The sequence below is a fragment of the Cottoperca gobio genome, chromosome 7 (assembly GCF_900634415.1).
Source record: "Cottoperca gobio chromosome 7, fCotGob3.1, whole genome shotgun sequence".
Classification (NCBI taxonomy): domain Eukaryota; kingdom Metazoa; phylum Chordata; class Actinopteri; order Perciformes; family Bovichtidae; genus Cottoperca; species Cottoperca gobio.
The window spans coordinates 5,236,042-5,254,064 of NC_041361.1; the positions used below are offsets into that span (position 1 = coordinate 5,236,042).

At 43.3% G+C, this 18,023-nt stretch overlaps 1 protein-coding gene across 1 annotated transcript in view; it reads left to right on the plus strand.

Annotated features, from left to right (window-relative positions):
• Positions 1–222: 222 nt before the first annotated feature.
• Positions 223–18,023, plus strand: part of LOC115011156 (cadherin-4-like) — a 195,819-nt gene continuing 178,018 nt past the window's right edge. The window contains exons 1-2 of the mRNA XM_029436164.1: positions 223–502; positions 1,795–1,906. Coding sequence (XP_029292024.1) covers positions 446–502; positions 1,795–1,906 — 169 coding nt within the window. The 5' untranslated portion in view covers positions 223–445. The remainder of the gene's footprint in view (positions 503–1,794; positions 1,907–18,023) is intronic.

Consider the following 18,023-nt stretch of genomic DNA (forward strand, 5'->3'; position numbering starts at 1 on the left):
CATACACTTCGGTATAGAGACTCGAATCATGGTTTACCGACTATTTTATTTGCAACCATAAAACTGCGGAGCCCTTTAGGTCGTCTCAGGAGAGGGTATAAAATCTCGGGGACCTCGGAAAGACGTCAGCGGTGTGATTGTTTGATCCAAAGCTCCAAAGAGTGTTTCTTTAAGTGCGTGTGTAGAGTTTTCCTGCACCGGGTGAAAGGAGGGGTTGGAGAGTGACGCTGGCTGCGCCTTGGTGCTGAGCGGAGCGCTCACCTGCAGATGAGAGAGCCGGGGAAACTCGGGGCAGAGCTGCAGCACACTCACGGAGCACAAGGAGGGACGATACGAACAGTCTGAGCAAGAAGGGGGGAAATTACACAATTACTGGAGAAGATTTACGAATCTACCCTCTTTCTGGTTCCTCGTCCAGGCAGCCCTGGCTCGCTCGCTCGCCACGATGAGAACTGACTTCGCTCTGGTCCTGACTGCAGCCCTTCTTTTTGACACATTCTGGGTGAGATTTCTCTTTTTGTTCCACAACAGCTTGTTGTGTGTATATGCGTTGTGCGAGACGCAGTGTCTCAAGGTGCAGGGTTTCACAGCAATAGCGCACAAGCTTAAATAAAGTCATGGAGTCGGATGGAGTCCAGTGTCAGTCCAGTGTGCTGCTGCTGCAGCGCAGCGCTGCGCGTTATTTCCATACAAGTAAGCTAAACGGGTCCTCAATGAATTTCAATGTTTCCCCGAAAAAATAATGAAGACAGTAAGAGTTAACGATCCAGTATTGTCCGAGCTCAACCTCGTCAGATTTCTTTTCAGGATCGCTGCGGGTTCATCACTGTACTGCAATATCCTACACAAGTTAAAACTGCAGCACAATTTTATCACCCAGGATGATGCCTTTTATTCTTTATCAAACTAATTTAGTCAGGGCGCTTATTTTAGCAGAACCTTCCTCTATATGGCTTCTATGATCAAAAACCATCCGCCTACAACAAGTTAACCGACGAAGTTGTATGGTGCTTTACAACCTTTTTCTCCTCATTTAATCAATAAAAGCTGATCTAAGTCGGCGCCGATGGGCTACTCCTAGCGGTGCACCAAGGACCTCTGCTAAATCTTTCTCTCTGCCGCTTTTGTGTCTGAAGCCATTACTCTCATGCCATGTAAATTTATGAAAATGACACAACGATATTTTACTCCTGCGTTATTCTTTCCCTAGAGGAGTGTACCCCGTGCATTATGCCTCCTCCACATTCAGACTCCAGCCCGCCTTGGCACCTTGTGTGTTTGTGAGCGTCCACATTTACTTGTGTAGCTGGCTGTAGTGGGTCAGATCGTTCAATTTAACCAACAGTGAGCACTAAATGTTGGGAGCAAAGTTTTCACACACATGCATTGCTTAGTTCCCTCCTTAGTTAGAACCCCTCTGCTAGTGTAACACCCAGAGTCAGGATGAGAAAATTCTGCTGCATTCATGCTGTTTTCTTTTTGGTGTGTGTGTGTGTGTGTGTGGGTGTGGGTGTGTGTGTGTGTGTGTATGCTGCCTGTCTCACTTAACCCTGAGCACAATACATTAAAAAAATGGGCTGGTTTCTATAGTGAGTTATATCGAACATATATTGTCTGAATGTGGGTATTTAATCAGCTGTGTGCCTCGGAGCATATAGTTGATAAACTTGTTGAATATATTTCTGCTCACTGCTGTACAGTATGCTGCTTTTCTACAAGGCTCAGGGCTAAAGAGCAATAAATCAATGGAATCCATGTTCATCGATGTCTTGCTTTGTATTCTCTTCTTTCCAGAGGAATAATGGGGAGCATGCTTCCAAAGGTCCCTGCCGACCTGGCTTCTCACAAAGCTTCTACTCTGTGCTGATTTCAAGGGATGTACTGCAAGGCCAGGGCATACGCAAAGGTGAGATCTTTAATTGGCAAGTCAGTTCTTTTATGTTTTGTCAGGAAGATTTACAATGTGAGTAGAAGAGCCCCCTCTCTGCATTAAGCCCAGTGAAAGGAAATATTTGTGGTGATGGGTTTTCTTTTACTGCCAGGCCATGTTGTTTTCAAAGTATGGAAGTAGCATGTATGCATCTGGAAAATTAGTGGAACACTTCGAGTAAAAGATTGAATTTGTAGGCTGTGAATGACAGAAATGTGCTGTAAAGTCAGTGCATTGGTCCGCTGTTGTGAAGTGGTGCTGCGATGTTGCGACTGGGGGCTTGAGACAAAGCACCACATAAAATGTACTTAGAATTTACTTACATTGATCTACCTCTTCAACCTTATTATTATTTTATCATCACGATATTCATCACCTTATGTACTGTCACCTTCACACCACGACGTCTTACCCAGTTGTGTGTGTGTGTGTGTGTGAGTGTGTGTGTGTGTGTGTGTGCGCGTGCGTGTTGCTCCAATTACAAAGTGAGCCAACCAAGTTTGAGGACCCGATAGTGCAGGAAATGGAATCGACATCCTGTGTCTAATCTGGCACTGCTCCTGCCAATGTGGGCTAATTGCAATTCTCTATTGATCCCAATGTTTTTTTTTCTCATAGCTCAGCTAAGCTGTATTGTTTTGCTGTGGGCGCACAATAGCTCTTTTGTGGGTCAACAGTGTCTTCAGCAGCTGCACAATATATATTTCTCACTCTCCTTACCAGTGAGAGACCTGGCGGGGATACAGCTGTCTAGACTCTCTCTAGAGTGAGCGTGGCACACAGACACACGGGCACATTGGATGAAGGATATACAGAACAATAGGTTTCTGTATATTATTTTTTGGGTTGTTTTTTTCTCTTGTGTGTGTATATGTGTGTTTGTCCTCTGCTGGAGTGGTATCTGCTTAGATTTAAGTGTTTCATTAACTTCAGTATATTGTAGCCTGGCTGGGAGTGGGATTGGATATGGGAAGTTGTCGCTGGTAGTGAGCTTGTTCTCCGTGTGGTAGTGATGGCTTCAGCCCAGCAGGGGGTGTCAACGCAATCACAGAATGAGCCATCAGTGCTGCACAGGAGCCGTGCAATGCAGAGCATTATTTATCTGGTTTTGTCTGTGAGAAATGAAATTGTCTCCGTGTCTCCGTTCAGACATAAACACATCGTTAGAGGTCCAACAGGGTTGTATTAAGAATTCCATTTACCACTAACAAAATACATTTTGGTGGGATTTTACTGCACACTTTTACTTAAACCAGCTTCAGAAACATCTCTGTGTTATCAGACCAAATAATCCACAACAGTCTCTGCTCATAAAACATACAGACTTGTAATTCATTTACAGTATTCCCGCTCAGATCATATTCAGAGCATATGCTTTCATTTAACATTTATCATTTGTTTCCTCTGTGTTGTTGGGAAAGATCTTGCTAAAGTAACATGGGCTCATCTCGGCCGTGACACACTCACAGCTGCAATGTCATCTTCATGTGCGTCTGAGAGCACAGCTGCAGTGGCCACCAGGCACACACGCACACACACACACACACACACACACACACACACACACACACACACACACACACACACACACACACACACACACACACACACATCGTTTGTGATTTACAGGGCTCAGGCAGTTGATTTATAGTTGGTAAGGGTGTCGCTGGAGGGAGGCAGGAAGCTACTCTGGAAAGGCTTTAATAATAACATTGTTTAACCCAAAACCGTCAGATGGGGGCAGGAGTAATGACACCCAGCCATGCACACGCACACGCACACACACATATACACACGCACACAAACATATACATTCATTCATGTTAGCCCCTGGGGGAATAATGGAAAGGACAGAACTAGGACCGTGGCCATGATGGGGAGGATGTGTGGGTCTAGACAGGAGGTCGGCAGGGAGGTGGAGGGTGTTACGTTTCACATTTTAGCATTTTGAGTCGCTCTGAAGTACCATATTGCATAAAATGTAAAAGACTAGTGTAGTTATTGAAAGCACCACAGCATATATGAAAGCTGGAAACAACACCTAGGCTAAATCTTTGCCACAATGTATCTAAGATGGTCTTATATAAATTGATGAAATAGATTTAGTTCTGTTATTTCATCGCATCTTTGTGTAACAACACCGCTCCTCACACATGACATTTCAGAGTAATCTTCTGTTAATCAGCGGTGTTGCTCATTTAGATCTAGAAATTCCAGGTTCTTTCAGCCCACTGAGGGTTTTCATCGATAAAGTGTCTAATAAACATTTCCAAGTGTAAATTCTACACACTGCATTGTTCCTACTGAGTGAATTGATTCGCTCTCTATTCATCTGGAAAACCCCTGCCAGTTGCCAAAGTTAATGGCTGAGACTCACATAAAAACATAACTCTGCTTAGTTTGTGCTGGTAGACTATGAGGTTGTAAACCGGACATTTAATAGTTATTTTAAAATTTGATTTGCACATCTTCGCAGTACAAAGGGTCATATGGTGTTTTTATTTACGTTTTAGCAACAAATTGATTTCTGCCTTTCTATGAACAGCAGAGAAACGGTCGGGGTTTAAGAGGATAGATAATACATTGAAGGGCTGAAAGGTCTCGTGTGTGTGTGTGTGTGTGTGTGTGTGTGTGTGTGTGTGTGTGCATAAGTTCATAAAATTGTACCGCATCTACTGTATGTATGACATATCCAGTGCTGAGGACGCCCACTGTCTTTTATGCCTGGCTTTCATTAAAACTATGACTGCTTCTTTACCACTCACAGGCACCATTAGAGTTAGAGCTCTGCCAGGCCTGGTTAATGTTAAACACTGACTGACACACACACACACACACACACACACACACACACACACACACACACACACACACAAATCACACTCAAAACCATTTCCGTCGCTGTATAACAATGTTAGTTATTCAGTTATTCAGTCTGTTTCAGCTGTCGAAAAAGCAGTTTTGTTGTTTAGATCATTTGAAAGTTTGATATTCAAATCAACAATAGACGCTGTCACGATGTTTGGAGTGTTTTTTATCCCACAGACGAGAAAGTAGGAGTTGGGCTCTGGACAGACTCAAATAAACAGAGCCTTGTGTCCCTTGTGTCCCTTCATCCTTATGCTGATTCTGTTCCTGGTAATGAAAGCCAGGGATGGTGGTTTCAGCTCAGTGAGCCCACTCTGCTGACCTTGGGTTTTGTTTGGGTTACTTGTGGTTTTGGGCAGCCCTCACTTTCTGTATATGTGACTGTGGTTGTGTTTTGTGTGTGTTGTGTGTGTGTGTGTGTGTGTGTGTGTGTGTGTGTGTGTGTGAGAGAGAAAGAGAGAGAGGTAAGCGGGATTGAAAGGCAGATTGGGTCAATTCTGAGGTGCGATGTGCTTCTTTTGGACATGTCGGTATCTGAGCTGTAACAATGCTGACGTCCACAGTGCAGTGTCCGAGATGGAATTGAAGATTTTCTCTGCAGTCATCACTTTGTTTTTTAGAAACTCCACTGATGCTTGGCTTCCATTTTGAAAATGAGATCCCCTCCTTTAACTCATCAGCCAGAATAAATGGCCTGAATGTCTGTAATAAGCTGACCATATCTGTCCTTAACCCTCATGGCCGGCCTCAGGATTGCTATTGTAGTCGTAAATACATTTGCTGATGCACTGTAAGCACTCCTTCGCTCTCTCTCTCTCATCCTTACATACACATACAGTCTATACACTCTCCCACCCTCTTCCTCGCACACTCAGTCTATTACAGCGTCTTTTTATATACGCTGCCATTCAGTAGAGATTCACATTGCAGCTCATGGCATTTTAAATCTATGCCTTGCATCTCTGACCCAGATCCCTTCTCTCTCTCCCTTCAGTGGCACCTTGTTTCTATCATATTCAAAAGCATGGCAGTTGCCCACTAGGAGGATAAACAGAAACCAGTAGAAATGGATGAGAGCGCTTTGCATTCTGAATAAAACAAATTGTTCAGAGCTGTAATCTTTCTCCAGGATAATATTTCCAAAAATCTCATCCAGCGGGCACCCATGAGGCCCCGGGTGATGAGTCTCACTTGCCTTGGTTGGAGAAGTTTTCCTGTGAGGCTTTAGGTGATTATTCAAAATCCAATTGCAGGCCTGTTACTTCGCTGTGCGCTCTGCCCTGTATTCTGAACATCATTTTGCAACTCGAAGTACAGAATTTGAAATACAGTAGGTATCAATTTCACCCCCAGTTTAATTCACATACCTATTTTCATTTGAGGAAAAAATGACTCAATATCATAAATAACCTTTTGCAGCATACTCTGTCCACCTTTTTAGATGATGATGATGATGATGATGATGATGATGATGATGATGATGATAATACACCAAGAACTGGAGTAAAACTTCCCCTAAAATCAGAGCTGACACACACTCTTTAGTGGTGTTGGAGATGTGGGGGCACAAGTCCACTTAGATGAAGCCTTACTGAAAGATGCCATTTCTTTTCACACGCTCCGTAAGGATGGACAATACATCAATTTTCTCTTTCCCTTCACCCTCAAACAGAATTAGATTGTTTTGAGTTGCTGTTTACCTTTTGCCCCAAACCTCATGATACACAGCCTGCAGTGTTATCTGGGTCGATAGCAGACAGGCGTCCTCATGGAGATTAGACATTGTTGGAATGTAGCCTTCTTTGTTTCTTTCTGTTTCTGCCTAAATCACTCTCATTGTTTCCTCTCATTATTAGTTTTTGGATCTCTGTGTCTTACTTTCTAATCTTCTGCGAAGTCCTATCTGTGTTTGATTTCCTTCTTGTCGTTGTTCTAAATCATTCATGTTTTGTCTCTGCAACCCAACCCCCCCCCCCCCCCCCCCTTTCCCATATAACCATCTAATCTCCTGTTATAATGCAAAATAACAACTCTCTCTCTCTCTCTGCCATCTGTTTGAACTATTACATGTTTTATGGCTAATTTTTGTGAGGATATTCAGTCACGGAGACAGCCGCAGACACATCCGTTTTCCATGGTTATTAATTAGAGAGACGCACGAGGCTGACATTTGTTGGATGTCTTGTAAAGCGCTGAAGACATACTGAGGTGCTGGTTTATGCTCTTCAGGCCAAAGGCTAATCTGACCTCAGGGAGCTGTTACGAAATGCCAGTTGACACATATTTACTTAGCGTGTAACTTCAGGCCTGATGTATGTGTCCAACAGTTGTGTGTGTGTGTGGATTTTCCTGAGAGGCTCATATAGATGATTTAGCCTCATGTTTGAGCCTTTCTTTCCCTGTTAAAGTCTAGACTTGAGTGGTTTATGAGATAAGCAACGGGGGGGCAGGAGTAACACCTACAGGACTTCCTTTTGATTAATATTGTTAGGCTTGGGAACCCATGCCGTGGAACAGTTATGTGCTTTTGTGTGCTTGGTGTATGCGTTTTCTGGTTGAATGCGCTGTGTGCATAGCGGGTATTTGCCAGGTTTTTCCAAGCTGGTCATTAGAAAGGCAAGCAGGAGAGAATGAGAAGGGAAAGAAAGCAGGTGGAGGCCATTATTTTTTAATGAGGTTTTGGACATCTTCTCCCCTTTTTTTTTGTTTTGAGAGTAGGGACAAAGGAGACTGGGAGGGAGGGGAAAGGAGAGTTGATGAACAAATGTGGGAGACTTCCTGCAGATCGAGTTTCTCTGCTGTGTGTGTGAGTGTGTGTGTGAACTCTGTATCCTTGTCTTCTGCTTGCTACATTAGGAGACCTCCTGCCTACTTATGATGGGCCTTCTGGGGTCCTACAGAACCAAGGTTATGGCCCTCCTGAAGACATTAAACCCGTTTAAATTCTTTGCTCGGACTCCAGCTCTTTAATGCACAGATGGTCGGCATGGGCTGTGAAGGCTGTGAAGGCTGTGAGGTGACAAGGGGACAATACTAGCTCTCTCTCTCTCTCTCTCTCTCTCTCTCTCTCGCTCTCTCTCTCTCTCTCTCTCTCGCTCTCTCGCTCTCTCTCTCTCTCTCTCTCTCTCTCTCTCTCTCTCTCTCTCTCTCTCGCTGAGGTTAGGAGGGATTTCTTTTTTTTTGATGGTGGTGGTGTTCAGATTAAGACTCCAAAGCGGCTGTTGTCTAGTGTCCCTGCTGTCTTTGGTAAAATAGTTTGTCACAAGGAGCACGAGCAATGCGCTCCCAGGGCTGTTCTTTTGCTGGGATGCGGTGGACAGGGATTACACCAGCAGGATAACGATAAGCCTACAAGGCTGTTTTACTCTTTGCTCGAGAGTCACACTGACCATGTCCTTCAGCTTGGCTACTGTCAGAGGGGTGGTGGTGGTAGGGGAGAGGGATAGAGACACTTTCCTCTCAACAGGGTAGAAGAAGTACAAGACAAGGCTCTGTACCCTAAAGCAGCTAGCACGTTATCATATATGGTGCTGCTCACTGTTATTGCACATACATTCACAAAGCCCGTTATGGCACTCTATAACATGGGATCTAGATTCCCCTGTCCCAGGCCGCCCACTACTCCAGTACAGTTTTGGACCCTAACTCTGTGGTGTCTTCTTCCTGCCCACTCACCCCCCCCACTGCCTCTGTTTGTCTATGGCAGCATTTTAATTACGGCCTAATTGATTATGTAAGAAAAGAAGGCAACCGATAAAGTGATGATTCAGCTATCGGCTCCATCACTTTGTGTTGTGCCGTGATGAAGACAGTATTAGTGGCAGAGACATGGGTGACATCATTTGGCAGCTGAAGATTATTCTGTTTTACTATTTCACTCGGCAAATAAAAAAAATGCATGAGCTCACCTCCGAATTCTTTACCTGCAGTTTCTTATAACAAAACATAATTAAAGAGAAGTGAGCTGAAAGGTCGTTTATAGCCATTGTTATGAAAACTCCTCATAATGGTCATATAAAGAAATGAATATGAAAGATGGTTCAGCGTTCTCACCTCTAACCCAGCCCTCAATTATCTCTGCTCCCTACCAGATCGTTATTGTTAATTAAAGAGACTTCTGTGCATTTCTCACACTTTCTAATCAACCAGCAGAAGTGTATGATCTCTCTGAGAATGTGGGCAGGACAAATCCAAGAGCATTACAGCCTCATATGCTATTCCTTTTGCTTTAAGATCCCTCGTCTTTGTTAAGGGTGGGGGTGGGGGTTGGGGGGATGAAACGAAGGATGGAAGCCCTCAGAAGACATGGCTGTCTGGTAATCACTAATTGTGTCCTGAACTCCCTGTGAATGTTCTCCATTAAGTTCTTAAGTTCAGAACACAGTCGAATCATCGCCTCGGAACAAGGAAGCCATGCAGGAACACAGGGGACAGAGGGAGAAAAGGATGGAGGAGTTGTGGGTCGACAAACAGAGCGCCCCGTAATGTTAATTAATCAGAAGACAAAGATGAGTCCCATGGTGTCCGGGCCTACGCTATTCAACAGGCTGACAACTAATAAGAGGCTAACAAAGGCACTTCCACAGGGGCTCTGGTCTTAACAAACAGTGTCTGATGATTCATGTCAAGATAGATATTGACTTTTTTTCCCATTTCCCCAAAGGGGGGGGGGATCCTTATATCTCTCTGTAATTTGGGGCAGACTTAGCTGGCTAGTTAGGCACTTCTTTGAGGTTGTGGTTGAATGTTGAGTTGTCGCTCAAGGACATCTTTGGTTGGATTTGGTTGCAGGGGCCATTAGTAGATTGCTTTAAAGTAATAGCTTTTTTATTCAGTATTCATTGATTTAGAGCTGCAATTTAAAATAATTCTCATCCTATAATTTGTTATTTATTTTTTCAATTGACAAAATCATCAATGATAAAATCTCAGAAAAGAGGACAAACTTCAAATAACCCAAAACTACAATATAAAACCGCAACAAATCCTCATATTTAAGAAGCCTGAACTAGGAAATATTTAGCTTGATATTTGACTCAAAAATTATTTTTTTAATCAGAACTGTTGATCAACTAATTAGCCCAGAAATGAGCAACTATTCAGAAGATCAGAGTACACTGTGCTCTGAACTTTGTTCTCTGATTTATTGCTAATTTAATGCTTAAAAACATTGATGTGAATAATTAAAAGGGCTCTATGTGTGAGCTTGTATGTGAGCACGGGAGCATGAAATTATGTGGCATATCTATATTTGTAAGGTATGCTGGTACATTGCCAAAAATCAATGCACATGGTAAATAGCACCACGAAAGCTACATATATTTAAACGCTGATACAGAAACAACAACCCTATACATCCTGCCAAACAAAAATACACTATACAGTAGGTCATCTGTGCAAGCAGCTTGTTACGACCCGTATTTACGCTAAGTCACGTAACAAACATACTTAATTTAACCCAAACCATGATCTTGTCCTAAAACTACGTAGCTTTGTTTCAATTCACAAAGTCACAGTGTAGATGGTCGGCCTATTTTTTATTTTTTTCTTCTGTTTATGCTGAAAAGAAACCATGTATTTAAAGTGTGAAGCTCAGGTCTGGACCTCTTACATCTGTCATAAACAGATAATCATATCTGTGGCAACGGTTGTCATGGAGTTTTTGCACATACTCTATTACTTAGTTAGCATTGGACAATGCAGAAGAGGTTACAATGCAATCCACCGTGCTGTATTGAGTCTGTCGTGGATTTCTACTGCAGTGGTCGTCAATTTGAATAAACCTGTGCTGTTAAAAGTCCAACTTGATGAGCAAGAATCAAACAAGGATTTCTTTTTTGCATTTACCTGATAACCTTAACCTTTTATAAGGCCTGCTTCTTCTTCTTCTTCTTCTTCTTCGAACCTGAAGAATCCGAGGTATGCAGGAGATAATATCATACATAACCTGTTGTTAATTTAAATATCAAGGCTTCATACTTAATCCATAAAACAGTGGGTGGAGAATGGTTATTTTGCTTTTGCTGATATTTTATAAAACTCTCAGGCAAGGAGCTGTATGCTGAAGATTGATCTGTGACACTGCAGCATTCCTCTATCTGTAAGGTTAAAAAGGCCTTGTAATACTATTGGTCGAACACCATGATTAAATGTAGGGTAGAGAGCCAGCCATTTCAAGCCTCGGGACCAACGCACTTTTAAAGGCACACTGGCCAGAATTCCTTTCTTCTCCCTTTCCCTATCTGTCTATTGTCTTTCTTCAGCACATCAGAGGAAGAGGCAAAGAGCGAGGGTATTAAAAAAGCCCCGCTTTCCTCCTCTGGGCCTGGGAGAATGGAGAGAAGCAGATAAGTTGTCTAGCTCTGAATCTGAGGATGATCAAAAACACAGTGAATCCTTTGGCTGTCGAGGGAACAAGCTCCTGTGAGGGAGCGGGGGGGGGTTGGTGGGAGAAGGGAAGGGGAGAGGAGAGGGAAGAGGAGGAGACGGGTTAGGGGAGCAGCCACACTTGGAGGTGAAGAGTGTTTGCTCATCTCTGGGGTAGAAAGGGATGAGGAGCTGAAGACAGATTGGCAAGCAGGGCTGTTTTCTCTGCTCCCAGCGAGGACTGAGATGGACAGAAAGACACTCAATGGTTTATGAACTATGTAGCAGAGTGTTGGTGGGCTTGCATGGTGATTGGCTTATTGTTGGCCTCAGTGCACAGTGGAGATAATTAATGTTTTATTGCCCTCCTATGAACTGGGCTTTGGGAGAGGTTAGTCACACACAATTAAATATTGCACATGCATAGACTTTTATACATGCACACACACACGCACACACACACACACACACACACACACACACACACACACACACACACACACACACACACACACACACACATTGTTGACTCTCTCTAGAGGCACGAGACCAGGGCTCTGGTCTGGCAGGGTGATTATCCTAAACACTGAAATGAAAGGATTACAAAGTGATGGTGTAATCCAGCTGTCAATCACACCTCATTAGTAAACATAGGTTTTACAACCAGGGAAAGGTAAAGAGGGAGAAGGGGGGCATGGGGTGGATTAGGGGAAATATGCGAGGTAAAGCGATAGTTGCTGTGGTAGGGGAGAGAAACTAAGTAAGGGAGGAATGACATGGATATAAGAGAGATGGGAGGAAGAGGGAACCAAAGAAAGAAGGGGAGGAGGAGTCGGTAACAGCCTCGCTCTTCTGCTCTTCTGCTCAGGGGGCTCTGCGGAGAGTTTTTATTAAGCTTTCATCTGCCTCTCCTCCTTTACCTCCCTCTGCTTCCCCACCCCAGCAGCACTAACAAAAGCAGATGCAGGGAGCACTAGCCATGTCAGTCACGTCTCAAACCCACAGTTCTGCTTGTAATTCCCCTGATTAATTAAGAACAGTGATTTGTTAATTTAATTGTAGGTGTTGGGTCGTTTTTTTCACCCCCTCCCCTCTTGCTTTTCTTCTGCCGCTTGCTCTCTCTCATCCTCTTGGCAGGCTAATTTGCCCTGCAGCTTTGAGGAGAGGAAATGAAAGGTATAGCAGAGGAAGCCTTCAGATGGTTTATTAACAATTGATTTGCCACGGTGGAACAGAGACAGACCTTAGGGAGATGCACGCTGATGTGCCTCCCAGGCAGACACCCCCGGGCTGTGGGGGAGAAAGAAAGCAACTTTGGGAGACGGCATGGGAGCAAGGAGAGATTATTGTGATATTGCCTGAGTGTCTTCACCGGGTACGTTTCATAACCACTGTTGACCAAACAACAGCACCTAACACAATCTGGACCTACTGAACTCTCAGCAGTGTTGATATTTCAGCTTGTAGCCAGTGCCGTCCACAAGAGGCAGCGTAAGAAACACCAGCACTCCCCGTCGTGAAACATTTGATTGCTGTTATTTATAAATGCATACGCGTTAGGCTGTGGCAGGGCTTATCTGGGTAAAATGACAAGCCTTGCGCAGCAGCCAGCTAATATTTAACTGTCACATCAGAACCAAGTTCTTTTTTTTTTATGAATTTACATTAGCATAGACTGCCTGTTCCAAAAGACGGGCCCCGGCCACCTTTCCCACTGTGTGTTGGCTGCACTGCTGTCACATTGTCCTGCTCATGAGCAGACACGTACTGGACAGCATGGCAGACAAGAGATAGATGGCAGATCAGAGGCATTAGAGCTTCAAAGCTACTGAGAGAACACAGAAACAGAATACCCCCCAGCTAGGACAAATGGCTAAGGCGCCAGTACAGCTTATATCTGGTGGCTCATCTCCCAATATCCACAGAGAAACACCTGCCCCTTCATTTACAGCTGGTCAGACACCAGAGCCATGAAAGCGTATTGACTCACCAGTCAGGTTTTTCATCCTTGCATGTTTCTTATGTCCGATATGGTTGTTGTTTCTTTTTCTGATCTTCATGACTTGATTGGCCACCATTGTTCCATTTCCTCTCATCACAAAATCGTGGCATTTCTCATTATCCCTTCCCCTAATTTATGCACAAGTTATTCATAGTTTTGGTAAATCACAAAGTTTAACAATAACAATTTGACAGTTCCTGTTGTGTTTTAAGAAAATGGGTTTGGAATTAGGGATGTGTTCTTTGTTTACTTCACGCCTCACAGTGTGTGTGTGTGTGTGTGTGTGTGTGTGTGCGTATTTCTGTTTCATGTGCTAACTGGTGCAAGTGCACATGTGTGAAATCGGAGGTGCCGGTTGGTGAAGATTCAACTTGAGAAAGTTGGTTTCCTCTTCCACCGAGTGAGATGAACTCAAATAATTCAAATAGAAAAGCAGAATAAAGACACTTATAGGGACGGTGATAAAAGACTTGGCCTCATCATGTCCTCACAACAACAACAACATCGTGGGTATCTATGATGAAAAGGATTTATGGAACAGAAGCGGAGCACAACAACACCATCTCAGCCATGTGACACGCAACATGTGTGAGATCAAACTGCCAGTCTGAGAGGCTTTATATAGCTTCACACATTCTCATTCTCACCTCTGATGCACACATTATTAGGTATATAAAGTAAACACGGTACACACACACACACACACAAAACAGTCAAGGTAAAGGCACAGCTGGCATTTTTCTTTAAATCAAGACCCTCATTGAGTTGACAGAGCTGCTGCTCAAATGAAAATACTTTTCAATGGCTCCTTGCTGGCTGATGTTCGCTTCGACTGTAAAGTACTTGTGGTTGACCTGCCGCAGTGTAATGACTCTGTTAAGTAAATAAGCATCTGAGTGGTTTGGTTTCTTCACAGTGACTGGTAAACATGTTGGTCCTGAAGTTTGAGCGGCTGTGGTCTCCTACCTTAACTGTAATCTCGTCTCTGGCCAGAAAAGCCCGAGAGGAGTGCTCATCTTCTCAGAGGACGGTGTGTGTGTGTGTGTGTGGAAATGCTGAGTCGGATGTGATACTCACTGGACAGAGAAAATAGAGATAAATGACACTGTATTGAAGGGCACGACTCTGTCCTATTATAGCTAAGAAGGTAGGATGTTCTTCAGACGCCTGATCCTTCTTATTGGAAACATCCATTTGATCCACGTTTCCACTCGAGAGGCTGAGGTGTTCTAAATGAAACTGTGACATAGACGAGAAGCTATTTTTCCTTGAAGCACACACACACGCACATTTGCATACACATGATTGCTGCAGTGTGCATTGCAGCTCCACTTTACCATGTATCAGATTTACTGAGCGAACCGTTGCACAAAAAACAATTCACAAAGTTAAATCTGATGTCACATTGAATTCATCAAATCAAATATTTTCAGCTTTGTTTATCTCATATCAATAGCCCGCTGCAAGTTCCACCAGACATGATCGTGCTTGCGTGTGTGTTGCTTTTGTATGTCAGCATAGAAGTGATTTGTCCTGTAAATGCAGACTAATGAATGAGGCATCCTGCTCGTGGGCTGATATTAGCCAGGGTAGCAGTTCCTTTGATGTGATTAGCTCCATGCACCCTCTTGACAAATTGGGCTGTCCTTACCTCACAGTTGAAACACTAATCTATGCCAAAAAAAACAAAGAACCTTTTTCCGCTTAACAAAACGTGTGTGGGTGTGCGTGTGTGTGTGTGTGTGTGTGTGTGTGTGTGTGTGATAGATTAAGATGGATGGAGAGAATAGAGTTTGAAATGGCATCTACAGACACACCAGTGCCTCTGTGTGTACTGAATCAGAAATCCTTTATTAGTCCCACAACAGGGACATTTACGTTGTTACAGCAAAAGAGCAAGAGAGTAAAGTGGCGAGTACACAATTAAATAGAATAAAATACAGTTACAGTAATATAAGTACAGAGTCATTAATACACATTTGTAAGAGTGAATATCGCACATGACAGTGTTGGAATAGACTTTTCTTGGTGTGGTGGTCTACCAGGGGCCGTGGTGATTGGTGATACTGGGGTACAGTCGAGCTGTCTTTTTCTAAATCCTTACATCACCATGCTAACATGCTCACAATGCTAATATGTTTAGCAGGTATAACCATTGTGTTGAAAACGTCATACTTCCTACCTAAATTATTTTGGACTACACAGTGACGGCAGCTCTAAACCGTGCCAGTGTCGGAGCCTTGTAAGGCCACAATGAGCAACGCAAAATGTGTTGGACTCAGAGGCTATCAACAACTGCCTAGCTGACTAAAGTGAGTAACTGGATGGCAATTAGCATTATTGATGGGATGAGTGCGTGCGTGCGTGGGTTTGTGAATGTGAGCATGTTCAAGTCTGCTTTCTTTCCTAACCGCTGAGTGTTTGGACAGAGAACACCACAGCGCTCAGGAAATTCCGAACAGATTCATAGCAAATACTTTTCTTCTTCAGCTGTTTGCTGTCAGATTTATCTGGGAAATGAACACATAAAACATCCGGCACCATCCGTCTAGCAGCTTTAGGGAAATGTTCTAAATATTTAACTTTAATTTAGATAGCAGTGCACAGAGGTAATTGTATTGGAGGACTTGCGCTGAAACTTTTTCAATAATGGAAGTCCATCAGTTCAGCCACTTAAGATAGGGCTTAATGAATTAAGCAGGCGACCTGAGGTGGTACATCACACCTATCTGATGGGACGTCTGCACATTAAACATAGAGTATTCTCATGTCATCATCAGGGAAAAAGGGATTTGCTTATCTCGGACTTGCTGTAATGGCCTCCTTTTCTATTTGTCACATATTACTCGGCCACAGAGAGCACTTGCCCTGGAATTAAAATGTGAGTTTAAACATTCATGAAAGTAGTTGCTCGTTGGGCAACATTGAGCCTTGTGTGGCGACATTATGATATTCTTAATTATTAGTGGTTGTTGCAGAGATCAATACATGCTGATACCCACAACAGGATCAATGCAAATCAAACTCTGAACATCACACACCTCTCACTATTCGCTACGTCTCCTTTAGTGTGCCCCCACTCCACCCTCTCCTCCCCCCCACCTCAGTCCTTTATTGTGGCAAGTGGAGACTCTTATCATTGATTTTCTTTTTTCTCTCCTCCCCTCTGTTCACTCACTGCAGCGCCTCCCAACTTATCTGGCTCTGACAGAACAATGGTGCAGTAGGAGGGCACTCAAGGACAGATTAGATTGTTTGGGGATTCTCATTCCTCATTTTTTCATACTTCTTGGTCTATGTGTTCCTATCCTGTACCACATTCCTCCCTCTGCGATATTGTTTATCCGCCTCTATCACTTGAAATTGCAACTATTTCCACTCTTCTTCTGCTTCTTGGGCTGAAGAATAATCTCCGCCTTGTTGCTGTATATTTGCCTTGTGTGACTGTGCATTAGTTAAAAACGTAGTTAAAGTTAACATGCGTGTGTGTGTGTGTGTTTGTATTTGTAACTCCACAGTGTTGAGTGTTTGTGGTGGTAGCGCCTCCTCTGTCTGAGCCATGGTAATTACTGTGCTTCACTGCCTCTGTAGAAGTCAATGAAGCTGAACTCATTGTCTCTCTCTACATGGAAGTCAACAATTGTGTGAATTCCCTAGTGACATTGCAGCCACTGCTAAACCAGCTTCCTGCATTTTTTATCAGTCTCAATGTGTCTCAGTTGATCCTTTCTCTCTCTCTCTCTCTCTCTCTCTCTCTCTCTCTCTCTCTCTCTCTCTCTCTCTCTCTCTCTCTCTCTCTCCGCCTCTGTCTCTTTTTGTGTGTATTTGTGTGGTTATTGTTTCCACATCCCATTGAGTTTTACTATGGGTAATTGAGCTTAAAAGTGTTGTTATTTAATTTCCATGTACGTATTACTGTATTTAATTTGAATCATGCCGTTTATTTAAAGTTGCTAACAGCATCTTCATCTAATTTCCACACAACAGCTAGAAGGGAGTGAAATTGAGAAAAATGGATTTTAAAGTGATATTTATTTGCAGACTTAAAGGGCCAACGGTCAGTTTTGTGTCTGTTAATATCTTTAAAAAATGGAATAACACTCCACACTCAGCCTCCCTTTGGCTGTGTTTACAGTAACTGTGTCTTAGAGCTGCAGAAATGGAGAGGAAATGTTACCATTAACTGTGCTGAAGCTAAAAACTGTGACCACACTGGCGATTTAATGGGAGATTGCCAGTTGTCCTCAATCCCATACTCCCTTTGATAATGTTTAACCTTCACACTGCACTGCAGAACACATTTAATGGTGAATAGGTTAGCCTCAAACGCAGGCAACCTCAGTGGAGTGTGTAAGCGGTGGGTGAGGGGAGAACGGGTGGAGTGTGTCTCATAAAAAGGAGGTTAGTTCCATGGAATGTGATAATGGGATGGTAAACCAAAGCCAGAGATGCTGGATGTTATTTAGATTGTGGTGCCTTGGGTTAGCTAATTGCTGTTTGGGATAAGATAAGATAAGATGGGAAGCGATGGGTAGCCTCTGAGCACTTGGATGGAAGTTGTCTCCAACAGTTTTTGCCGTTTTTGAATGTGGATGAAAACCCAGCGAGCGATATGATGCCATGGCAAAACCATAAGTCGAAACTAGTCATTATACCTCCTACCTTTTTATTCTACCAACGCATTCTGTAGATATGTTATGTATCAGTACGTATGAGAGGGATAAGGAGAGAGGAATTTAAGGCAATAAGTACTAAATAGACGATAGTTGGTGAATTCAAATTTAAACCAATGTGTGCCACTAGTAATGATGGAAAGAGAGAGAGAGGGAGAGTGTTACAGTGAAAAGAAGCAGGCTA